The 13615-nt window shown below is 40.5% G+C and overlaps 1 protein-coding gene and 1 non-coding gene across 2 annotated transcripts; both read left to right on the top strand.

Annotated features, from left to right (window-relative positions):
- Window positions 1-6568: 6568 nt before the first annotated feature.
- Window positions 6569-11423, top strand: LOC133535718 (zinc finger protein 3 homolog). The gene is made up of 4 exons (XM_061875655.1): window positions 6569-6718; window positions 8629-8851; window positions 9962-10564; window positions 11419-11423. The coding sequence occupies exons 2-4, from the start codon at window positions 8629-8631 to the stop codon at window positions 11421-11423; spliced, it is 831 nt and encodes a 276-aa protein (XP_061731639.1). The 5' UTR covers window positions 6569-6718.
- Window positions 11424-13528: 2105 nt separating this feature from the next.
- On the top strand, window positions 13529-13615 carry trnay-gua (transfer RNA tyrosine (anticodon GUA)). Its single transcript is given in 2 exon segments — window positions 13529-13565; window positions 13580-13615. It is a non-coding gene; the product is annotated as a tRNA-Tyr (tRNA).

Here is a 13615-nt window from a genome sequence, read left to right on the forward strand (position 1 = left end):
TGGGGCTGTGCGAAAGCCCGCCAGGCACGTAGATGTCTCCGTGGAAGGAGACGCTTGCGAAGATGACAGCAGTGTGTGCCTGGCTGCACCGCAGTGTATTGTGGGCCCCCCTCCACTAGGCGGCTGCCAGAAACCGTCCACACTTGCGGGAAGACATGCCTGCTCGTCGGCGTCCCCCGGTGCGAAAACCAGGGACGGGCGGGAGGAGGCCAGGAAGAGGGACGAAGACACGTCCCGCGCCGAGTCCCAGCAGGAGGACAAAAGTGACCTCACTGTGGGCTCCACTGGAGCTCTCGGCGATCCAAAAAAGAGAGCGGGAGCTGGCAGAAAGAGCAGCCGGGGAGCAGCCGCTGGAAGCTGCGTAGGAGCAGGGAGAAGCAGCTCAGCAGACGACGGGAAGGATGGCGGCGGCGGACGTGCCGGTCGGAGAGCCGCAGTAGGCGACGGAGCCGCAGGAGCCGCGAGACGTGAAGGAGGAGGTGGGCGCGCCGGTCGGTGAGACGTAGCCGGCAGCGTTGCCGAGAGGAAGGATGGCGGCGGAGGACGCGCCGGTCGGTGAGCCGTAGCCGGTAGCGTTGCCGCGGGAGCCGCGAGGCATGCAGGAAGTGGCGGACGTGCTGGTCGGAGAGCCGTAGTCAGCCGTCGAGCCGAGAGGAAAGATGGCGGCGGGGGACGCGCCGGTCGGAGAGCCGAAGCCGGTGGCGTTGCCGCGGGGAGAGGGTCCGCATCTGTTGGCTGGGACCGCACAAACCTGGCCTTCAAGTCCTCCAGGAATTGTGCGGTCCAGAACGTCGGCTGAGGATTGCCGACAGGGATTCTCGCGAGGACACTTTCTTCTGGCTCGATGATACTGTTGGGATGTCGCATGGCTGCAGTTGTGTGTCCCCGAGTATGCAAGAATCCAGGAGAGTTGCGTGGAGGTAAGATGAATTTAATACACAAAAGAAAATAACAAAAGCAAACATAAAGCAGTCGTGCAGATAAACGTTCTCAACATAATATTTATCATCGAGCACTGAGGAGTGCTCGAGTGAAACATAAATAGACTAGTGTGATTGACAGCAGGTGTGAACCGCTGCCAATCAACGAAAAGAGAAAAATAGTGCTCCGTGAATAAAAACAGGAAATACAACAAAATAAGAGCACTGAACCGGAAGTAAATACAAAAACACAAAAAACTAACAGAAATGAAGTGACACATCGTTACAAGCTGGTGCATAATAAATCCAATATTTACAGTATTAACACTTTTTTGGGCGCAACAAAAAACATTATGAATTTACACTACAGCCATCTAGCGTACTGGACTTGCAAATGTAAATAAAGCTACATGTAAATGATGATATGAAAACAAAAAAACAAAGGGTAACGAAAGGACCGCAGTTATCAATAATAATCTTATTTTTAAACGTTGCAATATAAATTTATCACAAACAATCAAAATTATTAACAGACACAAAAGTACCAAAAAGTCGTACTGTTGAGGCTTGGTATTGATTTGGAGGTACTGGAATTTGTTCCGAATCAGTTGAAAAGTGAACAGTACCCATCCCTACCAGCAAGTGTTGTTGTACTGGAAACTAATTTACAAACACAACTTCATCACACACAATACTCCACTATGGAATTGTTCTTATATTAAAATGAGAAACAAATCCATCTTTGTACAGCAATGGTTTGAAAAAGGCATTTGGTCACTGATGCACTTATTGACTGATAAAAATAGTTTATTATTTGAAGATTTCATTAAGTACAACCTGGAACAAGAAAAAAACTCATAACTTAAAATTTTCCATTCTTTCTAAGGCAAAATAAATAATTTGAGAAAAAAACGACGGAATTGACCACTTAAAGTAATATTTTGGATGTTGTTTTGCAATTGAAGACAACACTTGTTCGATCTGTGATAGGAAAACACAATAAACAGTTTATTTTAAGAATGTATGCAAAGTAAATCTCTGTGGGATGATGTACAATATTGGCTTTTGTCTGACACTCCAAACTTTGACTGATGTTGATGTTGTTTTGGGGATGTTAAAAAAGAAAATAAAAAACATTAAAACAAATGTTTAAAACACAATATATATAATACACAAATGTAAGTTTGTAAAAACAAAACCATCCTTTCACAAAAAAAAAAATCTGCCATTTTCTCTCACTTTTATATTGCATAAAGGTCTGGGGACATACATATAAAATAATCACAACACAATCATCATAATACAGAGTAATGACGATAATGAATAAAAATGATTGCAGAGACCCAACAAATGGTTTAAAAAGACACATTTTAAAATTGTATAAAAGACAACTGTTTAAATGATGTATAAAGTAAATAATAATATGCTTCCTGAAGTGGTCCAGAAGATGTTTCAGATGTGAACCAGTACATATGTATATCATATAAAGGTGATAATCTATGGGATTATTAACAATTACAAATACAATATTTCATATAATTAAGTCTAAAATTGTATGATGAATATAGAGGATATATATATATATATATATATATATATATATATGTGTGTGTGTGTGTGTGTGTGTGTATACATACGCACAAAATGTTTATTGCATGTAAAATGTGTGTTGTACTGTTTACTCAGCTTTTTACTCAAATTGTTCTGTCCATTTTTTAATAAAAGTACACAATGTTGCATATTAATGTATGTGCTTGACTGAAAAAAGGATTAATATAAAATATCTAATCTATAAATGTGGAAGCATTTTAAAAAGATTGTTGGAAAAACAACAATGTCACACATGTTATATGTGCTGATGTTGTTAGAAAGTCAAAATGAAAGTCTGGACAGTTTATTTCAAATCCTGCAGTTTCATTTGCTGCTGCTGTTCTCACCAGCACACTTGTGTTTCTTACACTGGTACTTAGAAGACAATCTTTCACCACACACACTGCAACTCAACACTTTCTCTCCTGGGTGTCTTCTCGTGTGTCTTACAAGGTCTGATCGGTCACAAAAGCTTCTGTTGCAGATTGAACAGGAATGTGATTTTTCAGCAGTGTGTGTTCTGTTGTGTACTTTCAAACACCAGTTTTCTGTAAAACCTTTATCACAGATTGAACAGGAAAAAGGTTTTTCACCAGTGTGTGTTCTGTCGTGCAGTTTTAAATGATGACTTTGTGTAAAACCTTTACCACAGACTGAACAGGAAAACGGTTTTTCACCAGTGTGTGTTCTCATGTGCACTTTTAACCATCGACTTTCTGTAAAATCTTTACCACAGATTGAACAGACAAAAGGTTTTTCACCAGTGTCCGTTCTCATGTGTCTTTTCAAATTTTGACTTTCTGTAAAACCTTTATCACAGGTTGAACAGGAAAAAGGTTTTTTACCAGTGTGTGTTCTCATGTGTATTTTCAAATTGTGACTTTCTACAAAACCTTTGACACAGGTTGAACAGACAAAATGTTTTTTACCACTGTGTATTCTCATGTGCACTTTCAAACTCCAACTTTGTGTAAAACCATTACCACATATTGAACGGATAAAAGGTTTTTCTCCAGTGTGTGTGCTCATGTGTGTTTTCAGACGACAACCTCTATAAATGGGTTGTACTTGTATCGCGCTTTTCTACTTTCAAGGTACTCTTTGACACTACTTCCACATTTACCCATTCACACACTGATGGAGGGAGCTGCCATGCAAGGTGCTAACCAGCACCCATCAGGAGCAAGGGTGAAGTGTCTTGCTCAGGACACAATGGACGTGACGAGGTTAGTACTAGGTGGGGATTGAACCAGGGACCCTCGAGTTGCGCACGGCCACTCTTCCACTGCGCCACGCCGTCCCTATTATTACATCATTCCCAGTACTATGTTCTCAAATAAAGTAACCAGATATTAACAGTAAATAAACAAGTACATTAATAATAATTGTTTCGACAAAATAATACAATTAGAAAAGACACAATATGTTACTGCATATGTCAGCTGCCAAATTAAGAGCCTTTGTAAACAGTTTTGAAATTCTTCTATCATCAATCATATACCAAATGATGTATCGTGACATATATTGTTATTAGGATATAGATTTGAGGTCATATCACTCATACCAAACATTGTTTCGCCGAGTCATTTTGTTTAGCCCACCAAATATGTTTATTTTTTTATAATCTTCAGATGTGTGTGTATTAAGGGTGTAACGGTACGTGTATTTGTATTGAACCGTTTCGGTACGGGGGTTTGGGTTCGGTTCGGTGGTGTATCGAACAAGTTTCCACACGGACATATTAAGTAGCGCACCACACGTTGTGTCAACAATGCACACTGAGGCACAACACACAGCATGCTAACAATGACCGGGCTACTACAACATGTAAAATCCAGAGCTGGAAGACACTCCTGCCTCGTTAAGATCTCCCGTTTGGGAACACTTCGGCTACGCAGCGCGATACAACAATGGATAACATGGCTTCAACAAAGAGAAAGACGAACAAACGCAGCTCCCACTGCATTCAAGCAGCTTCTACTCGGCAACTCAGGCAGGGCTAAAGCAATAACAAATGCTGTTGGTGTTTTTACAGCAGCAGATTTAAGACCATAGTGCATTAAAAACTCGATTTTGACCCACTTCTATGGTGGAAGAACAATGAGCCCATATATCCTCTTACTGCCAAGTTAGCCAGACACTACCTCGCGATACCTGCTACCTCTGTGTCCAGCGAAAGGGTATTTTTCACAGCTGGGGACATTGTAACTGCAAGCAGGTCTGCTCTTTCTGCAGACAATGTGGATAAACTGATTTTTCTGGCAGAAAACATGAAAATTGAGTGAAAGTCATCAGGGTTATAGGGTGGGGAGGGGGAAGAAAAGTTAATCTGAGGCTGAGTTGACTTGAAACTGTTTAATGTTGCACTTTTTGTATGTAGAAGGAAAGTTTTGTCATTTTATTTAATCTGAGCTACAACTTGAAGCAGTTTTATGTTGCACTTTATACGTTAAAATGTTGCATTTTATAAGTAGAAAGGTTTTGTTAAGAAACCAATTCAGAGCCTTATCTTATTTTGTTTTTAATTTTTATATATATATATATATATATATATATATATATATATATATATATATATATATATATATATATGTATATATATATGTCCAGAGTCGGGACCTGGGGTGGACCGCTCGCCTGTGCAACGGTTGGGGACATCTCTGCGTTGCTGACCTGTCTGCGCTCGGGATGGTCTCCGGCTGGCCCCACTATGGACTGGACTCTCACTATTATGTTAGAAACTGACTGGCCTGGGAACGCCTCGGGATCCCCCGGGAAGAGCTGTATGACGTGGCTGGGGAAAGGAAAGGCTGGGCTTCCCTACTTAGGCTGCTGGCCCCGCGACCCGACCTCAGATAAGCAGAAGAAGATAGATGATTGGATGTGTAACACAACTTGATGTTTCTTGAAAACACTGTCCAGTAGTTGATGTTGTCGCTCCTTCTCCTCTTTTGTTGGACAAAGTTCCTCCTCTTATTCTGTTGTCGTTTTTTTTTTTTTTTTCTAAAATCACAAATATTTCTTCAACGGCAGCAGTTAGTCGCTGATTCAGCAACACTCACATCATTTGTAATGTAGACATGTTCACACAATAAAAACACTTTACACTTACTTTGGATCTCTGCTTTGATGTCTCGATCACTTCTGCCTCTCTTTGTTAGCAGCTAACAAGCTAAGCTAACCAGCAGGCTAGGCTAGCACGTCAAAGTGCACTCAGACTAATGTATCCGCATACAAACAATTAATAACGACGTTTACTCTGTTAAACGACACACATGTGCACATGTACGTTGTAATTAAGACCTAGAAACCATAATAACCAAAACAACGTATTCTCCGCCAGACGCCATCTTGTTTTGTGCTTCCTCCTGTGTGACGTCATCGAGGTGTTCTCAACCGCGGAACAAATGTTGGCCCAGCACGTGTTTCACTGGGACAATAGTAGGTGGTGCACACTTCCTTCAAACACGTGTTTCACTGGGACAATAGTGAGTGGTGCACACTTCCTTCAAACACGTGTTTCACTGGGACAATAGTGAGTGGTGCACACTTCCTTCAAACACGTGTTTCACTGGGACAATAGTGAGTGGTGCACACTTCCTTCAAACACGTGTTTCACTGGGACAATAGTGAGTGGTGCACACTTCCTTCAAACACGTGTTTCACTGGGACAATAGTGAGTGGTGCACACTTCCTTCAAACACGTGTTTCACTGGGACAATAGTGAGTGGTGCACACTTCCTTCAAACACGTGTTTCACTGGGACAATAGTGAGTGGTGCACACTTCCTTCAAACACGTGTTTCACTGGGACAATAGTGAGTGGTGCACACTTCCTTCAAACACGTGTTTCACTGGGACAATAGTGAGTGGTGCACACTTCCTTCAAACACGTGTTTCACTGGGACAATAGTGAGTGGTGCACACTTCCTTCAAACACGTGTTTCACTGGGACAATAGTGAGTGGTGCACACTTCCTTCAAACACGTGTTTCACTGGGACACTAGTGAGTGGTGCACACTTCCTTCAAACACGTGTTTCACTGGGACAATAGTGAGTGGTGCACACTTCCTTCAAACACGTGTTTCACTGGGACAATAGTGAGTGGTGCACACTTCCTTCGCCCGGCCACAGAAGACAAAAAAGAGTTGCTGGTGTAACAATAGGAAGAATATATTCCACTCCTCTCTTGTACACGCGGCTTATGAGGTAATATACATGATATATTTTCATATTATTTATCTTATTTACCTAACATGTTGTTCGAAGCTAACGTGCTAGCGTTAGCCCGCTAGCAGGCCTTTGTAGCAAATGCGAGCGTTTTTTTTTTGAGGAGTGTATTTTATATGTTCTCTATGAGAATTATATTGACTTATTTAATACTTTAACTGTTTTTTGTTGTATATTACAGTCACGCTTAACATCATTGCATATTTGTTACTAGAAAGAAACGAACGTCTTGTAATTTAAGTCTGGAATAAGTCACATGGTATAATAATAATAATAATACATTTTATTTGGTATAGCGCTTTTCAGTGTACTCAAAGATGCTTTACAGGATGAAAAAAAATATTATTGTTATTGTAATGACAGTGTAATATAATGTATTATTGCAGTGGTCTGCTTTATGTTGGTGTCAACTGTATTAGCAATAAATACAAATGATGTTTGCACGCACTTCTATTACCTTGATAACATCCATCCATCCATTTTTCTACCGCTTGTCCCTATTTGGGGTTGCGAGGGGGGACAGGGGGTGTTGGAGCCTATCAGCTCCATTGGGTGGACATATCATGGAAATTAAATCAACTGCCCGAAAGGGAATAAGCGGTAGAAAATGGATGGATGGATGATGTTTGTTATTACGAAAACACTATTTGCACAATTGTAAGTGATTAATGCTTATTCAGTCGGACTAAAATAAATATTTAATTAAATAAATGTTAAATATTAAAAATAGCTTTAATATACTGCACACAAAATGAATTTAGATTAGATTAGATAGTACTTTATTTATTCCGTCAGGAGAGTTCCTTCAGGAAAATTACAATTTTCAGCAGAATCCCATTCAAGATCAGACAAACATTATAGGGAGACAGAACAGGATCGCTGACGGGTCTGCCGGCTTCCAGCGCCCCTTACAAAAAAGATGGGGTTGGGGGGGGTGGGGGTAGGAGAAAAGAGAAGAATATTAAAATAAAATTTAAAAAAATTTGCATCAATATTTTGTATGTAGTCAGAACATGAGGTACCCAAATATTTTAAATAATTGTTTACATTTATGAATTTGTATATATATATATATATATATATATATATATATATATATATATATATATATATATATATATATATATATATATATATACATATATGTATATATGTATATATATACTCGCTGGCACTTGTTCCAAGTGCTTCGCTGTTTTCTGTTGGGTTAAAAATGTTGCTTTCGCAGAAGAAAGTTAAAGTAGCAATGATTTTCACACACACACTAGGTGTGGTGAAATGTGTCCTCTGCATTTGACCAATCCCCTTGATCACCCCCTGGGAGGTGAGGGGAGCAGTGGGCAGCAGCAGTGCTGCGCCCGGGAATCATTTTTGGTGATTTAACCCCCAATTCCAACCCTTGATGCTGAGTGCCAAGCAGGTAGGTAATGGAGAACAAGGAGAGGATATTGTGCGTAAAAGTAAAGCCAACCGACCACAGCTCTGTAGTCCTGGTCACCGTTGACGTGAGGTGGGACTATTTTGGAGGTGCACGTCAAGGTTGGCTGGTAGGTTGGTAGTGGGAGGAGCCAGTTGGCGTCACTTGATGCTGCAGCACAATGAAACTTTTATACGTGCAGACTGACTTCATGCAGTCATGACGGTATTAAAATCCCAGCAGGAGGTTTTCTATAAGTTGTTACTTTTTATCAATAATTAATGTAAATGCAGAAAATAGGATCAATGACACAATTCATAATAATCAATAACTGATGATTATTCCATGTGTAGAAGAACATCATCACAAAGTGGTGTCAGTCCACTTGGGAAATATTATATTTGATAGACTAAACAACATTTGACACATCTGAGCTGAAGTTTGTTTGTGTTGTCTTGCGGACGTCCAACAGATGAACGCTCGTCAAGAAGAACGTCCCCTTCAGCAGCAGGAGGATCCACAGCCCCCCCACATTAAAGAGGAAGAGGAGGAAGTGTGGATCAGTCAGGAGGGAGAGTGTCCTGTAGGGCAGGAGGAGGCTGATGTCAGCAAGTTTCCACTGACTGTTGTCTCTGTGAAGACTGAAGAGCATGAAGACAAACCACCTGAGTCCTCACAGCTTCATCACAGTCCAAGTAAGCACAACATCCACATATCATCTAATACAATGTTTGTGACACATGTTCATCCGGGGGACACATTTATCACTAAAGATGAAGATATATTTGCTTTTTAACACCACCATTTAAAAATGAATGCTCATCAATCATCAACAGTGTAATTGCTGGGGTGTAACCATGTGACCTAGAGGCCGTCCTCCTTACCTCACGTGGTCAGATGAAGGCAATCATTCAATATGGCTACTGTTTATTTACCTTTAGCAGCACATATGTCAGCATATTTCAAGGGTTTAGTGATGAAGATAAGAGCTGTATACCAAGTACCATTTTTTTTTTTTTTAGTACTGGTTCCTAAAGGCCTACTGAAAGCCACTACTACCCACCACACAGTCTGATAGTTTATATATCAATGATGAAATATTAACATTGCAACACATGCCAATACGGCCTTTTTAGTTTACTAAATTGCAATTTAAAATTTCCCGGGAGTTTCGTCTTAAAAACGTTGTGTAATGATGACGTGTACGCAAGACGTCACGGGTTTATAGGAAGTATGAGCGCTGCACACACACACACAGCTAAAAGTCGTCTGCTTTCATGGCATAATTACACAGTATTTTGGAGATCTGTGTTGCTGAATCTTTTGCAATTTGTTCAATTAATATTTCAGAAGTCAAAGTAGAAAGATGGAGTTGGGAAGCTTTAGCCTTTAGCCACACAAACACACGATGATTCCTTGTTTAAAATTCCCGGAGATCAAACTTTCCATCATAGCTGAGACAACAATACAGAATACAGATTTACACTGTAAACAACCTCATCTTTTCTCCAAGTTTATGCATCAGTAACTGACATTGACATCACAGGGGGCGCTGGAGCCTATCCCAGCTGCATTCAGGTTAAAGGGAATTTATCACAATTTAGATTTTAGGCCATATTGCCCATCCCTCGTAAAAAGTGGTCTTCTATTCCTGTGAATAATGTTGTAAAGAGCAATGTGTTTGTTTTCAGGCCAATTAATATAATCACTTGTTATTTTAAGTACATGTAAACTTACTGAATGCCTCATGTGACTGAGCAAATATGGACATTTCTCAAGCATGTTTGTCATTGTGTGTCCTGCAGACGTCTGTGGAGAACAACGTCTGCCTGAAAAAAAGGAGAGTAGCTTCAGGATGGTGAAGGAGGATCCTTCAAAGAGGAAGACCAGGCGCCACGGACCCTCTGGCGTCTCCTTTTCCTCTTTGACACAGACCCTTCCCTGTAAAAAGGAAGAGGAAGACTCACTGACGCCCCACATTAAAGAGGAAGAGGAGGAACACAGCATCACTCAAGAGGGAGATCATCTTGAAGGACTGGAGGAGTTCCCAGTGACTGGTGTCCCTGTGAAGAGTGACGATGATGAGGTGAAAGGTGAAAGTGAGGAGAGGGGAGGGGGGGAGCCTCCAAGCAGCAGCTCAACACAACACATGACAACAGAAGCTGATGGAGACCACTGTGGAGGATCACAAGCAGACAAGCTCTTAGCTCCACTATCAGATAGTGAGGACACAACGTCACACTCTCCTGACACTGATGATGAAGACTCTAAAGATGATAAGACATGTCACACTGACAACACTCACTTCACATCTTCTCTCTCTCACAAAACTTTTAAATACCATTGTCGTCTGAAAAGACACGTGAGAACATACACTGGAGAAAAACCTTTTATCTGTTCAGTCTGTGGTAAACGTTTTGTTCGAAGTCACAATGTGAAAGTACACATGAGAACACACACTGGCGAAAAACCTTTTCCCTGTTCAACCTGTGGTAAAGGTTTTACACAAAATCAATATTTGAAAGTACACATGAGAACACACACTGGTGAAAAATCACATTCTTGTTCAATCTGCAACAGAAGCTTTTGTGACCGATCAAACCTTTTAGCACACATGAGAAGACACCCAGGAGAGAAAGTGTTGAGTTGCAGTGTGTGTGGTGAAAGATTGTCTTCTAAGTACCAGTGTAAGAAACACAAGTGTGCTGGTGAGAACAGCAGCAGCAAATGAAACTGCAGGATTTGAAATAAACTGTCCAGACTTTCATTTTGACTTTCTAACAACTTTATGATTCATTTGTTGGGTCTCTATAATCTATTTTATTCATTATCGTTATTAATCTGTATTATAATGATTGTGTTGTGATTGTTTTATATGTATGTCCCCAGACCTTTATGCAATATACAAGTGAGAGAAAATTGCAGATTTTTTTTTTTTGTTTTTGTGAAAGGATTTTGTTTTTACAAACTTACATTTGTGGATACATCAAATAAATCCAGTATTGTGTTCTAAACATTTTTTTATGTATTTTTTTCTTTTTTCAACATCCCCAAAACAACATCAATATCAGTCAAAGTTTGGAGTGTCAGACAAAAGCCAATATTGTACATCATCCCACAGAGATTTACTTTGCGTACATTCTTAAAATAAACTGTTTATTGTGTTTCTCAGTCACAGATCGAACAAGTGTTGTCTTCAATTGCAAAATAACATCTATAATATAATTTTAAGTGCTCAATTCCATGCTTTTTTTAAATTTAGATTAACTCTTTTATCTCAGAAAGAATGGAAACTTTTAAGTATTTTTTTGTTTCAGAGAAAATAAGAAGAAGAAGAAATAGAAAACAATTAAAAAAGATGCAGTAACTAGAATATTTCAAATAAAAGCCTATTTAAATTTTGTAATATTTCTTATTTGCAGGTCATACTTAATTAAATCTTGAAATATTAAAATAGTTTTATCAGTCAATAAGTGCATCAGCGACCAAATGCCTTTTTCAAACCATTGCTGTTCAAAGATGGATTTGTTTCTCATTTTAATATAAGAACAATTCCATAGTGGAGTATTGTGTGTGATGAAGTTGTGTTTGTAAATTAGTTTCCAGTACAACAACACTTGCTGGTAGGGATGGGTACTGTTCACTTCTAATTCCATGTTTTATGTGTTATATATGTCAATATATTGTGTGTTTGTATTTTGCCAACATGGTAGAATCACATGATAGGCAGGTTGTATCATGTTTTTCTGTCACCTTGAGGAAATGGCATAAAGAGGAAGATGACAATATAATGTCACTTGGACAATGATGTACAGAACAGAGGAGATTTAGTTCATTTTTATTTTTGGTTTCAGGCAATTATTTTGTATTATTATTTTTTCACAAAACCTCTCCATTATCCAGCTATGGATTTCTGGTAGCTGCTTAAAAGGAGATGGAAGGGGACAGTGAGCTGATGTATGAGGAAGGTATGGACATGGATAGGACTAGAGGGGAGAGAAGGTCATGAAGGTAAGTCGAGTGCTAAAAGAGTAGAAAAGAGTAGAAAGATTATAGTGGTGTCAGGTTCAAACACTGATGCGTCTATTAAACAGACGAGAAGGAAGAAATCATGCACAGACAGAGTTACATTTTGCTCAATTGAGGAGAGATGTGTGGGCTTCACGGTGGCAGAGGGGTTAGTGCGTCTGCCTCACAATACGAAGGTCCTGCAGTCCTGGGTTCAAATCCAGGCTCGGGATCTTTCTGTGTGGAGTTTGCATGTTCTCCCCGTGAATGCGTGGGTTCCCTCCGGGTACTCCGGCTTCCTCCCACTTCCAAAGATATGCACCTGGGGATAGGTTGATTGGCAACACTAAATTGGCCCTAGTGTGTGAATGTGAGCGTGAATGTTGTCTGTCTATCTGTGTTGGCCCTGCGATGAGGTGGCGACTTGTCCAGGGTGTACCCCGCCTTCCGCCCGATTGTAGCTGAGATAGGCGCCAGCGCCCCCCGTGACCCCAAAAGGGAATAAGCGGTAGAAAATGGATGGATGGAGGAGAGATGTGTTTTGGGCTGTACTCTAGTTACAGATCCAAACTACGTTCTAAAAGTCCAGCCCACGTGCTGCCTCTATTTATTTGGGAGGTCCCTGGTTACATCACCGAGGCTGTCGCTGAGGGAAGGGGGTCATCTTCACAGCTCCAGCTAGACACAATATATAATTATACATAAATGCAAATGTGCTGACACTCGTGATATCACCTTGTCTCTGTTCTGTCTACGTCACGGTACTCGATGTTCGGTCTTGGCAGTCAGCAGGCCGGTTCTGGAAACAAACACTGATAAGAGACTTGCTTGCAATCTTGTGGATTGCCAGCTTTGCACAGACAAAGAAAAAATAATTTCAGCACACTTGATAATAACCATAGCAACAGCCTTTAAGCATAAGAGTTGTGTGATAATATACCGTAGTTCCTTGAATAGGCGCCGGGGCGCTAATTAATTTAAAACCTCTTCTCACTCCTGCGCTTAATCAAGGCATGCGGTAAAAGTAAGCAGGAGCTAATCATTTTAAAACCTCTTCTCACCCGTGCGCTTACCAGTGGCATGCAGTAAAAATCTGACTGTGATTAAAAAATAAATAAATAAAAATTTATTCTGTGGCCGCGGCCCGGTGGTTGGGGACCACTGCTCTACAAGGTTTCTCATTGTCATCCCATTGGGTTGAGTTTTTTCTTGCCCTGATGTGGGATCTGAGCCGAGGATGTCGTTGTGGCTTGTGCAGCCCTTTGAGACACTTGTGATTTAGGGCTATAGAAGTCAACTTTGATTGATTAATTGCTTGATAATAATGTGACTCAAAAATCAGAATTAGTATTGTTTGATCCTAACCTTCGATAGCTCAGTTGGTAGAGCGGAGGACTGTAGTTGCTCATGCTGAAATCCTTAGGTCGCTGGTTCAAATCCGGCTCGAAGGA

The sequence above is a fragment of the Nerophis ophidion genome, linkage group LG16 (assembly GCF_033978795.1).
Source record: "Nerophis ophidion isolate RoL-2023_Sa linkage group LG16, RoL_Noph_v1.0, whole genome shotgun sequence".
Taxonomy (NCBI): Eukaryota; Metazoa; Chordata; class Actinopteri; order Syngnathiformes; family Syngnathidae; genus Nerophis; species Nerophis ophidion.

Excerpts from the sequence above, each read along its gene's own strand:
- LOC133535718 (XM_061875655.1), top strand. The coding sequence starts at position 8,629 with ATGAACGCTCGTCAAGAAGAACGTCCCCTTCAGCAGCAGGAGGATCCA. Across the intron at positions 8,852-9,961 it reads ACAGCTTCATCACAGTCCAA|ACGTCTGTGGAGAACAACGT; the intron begins GTAAGCACAACA and ends TGTGTCCTGCAG.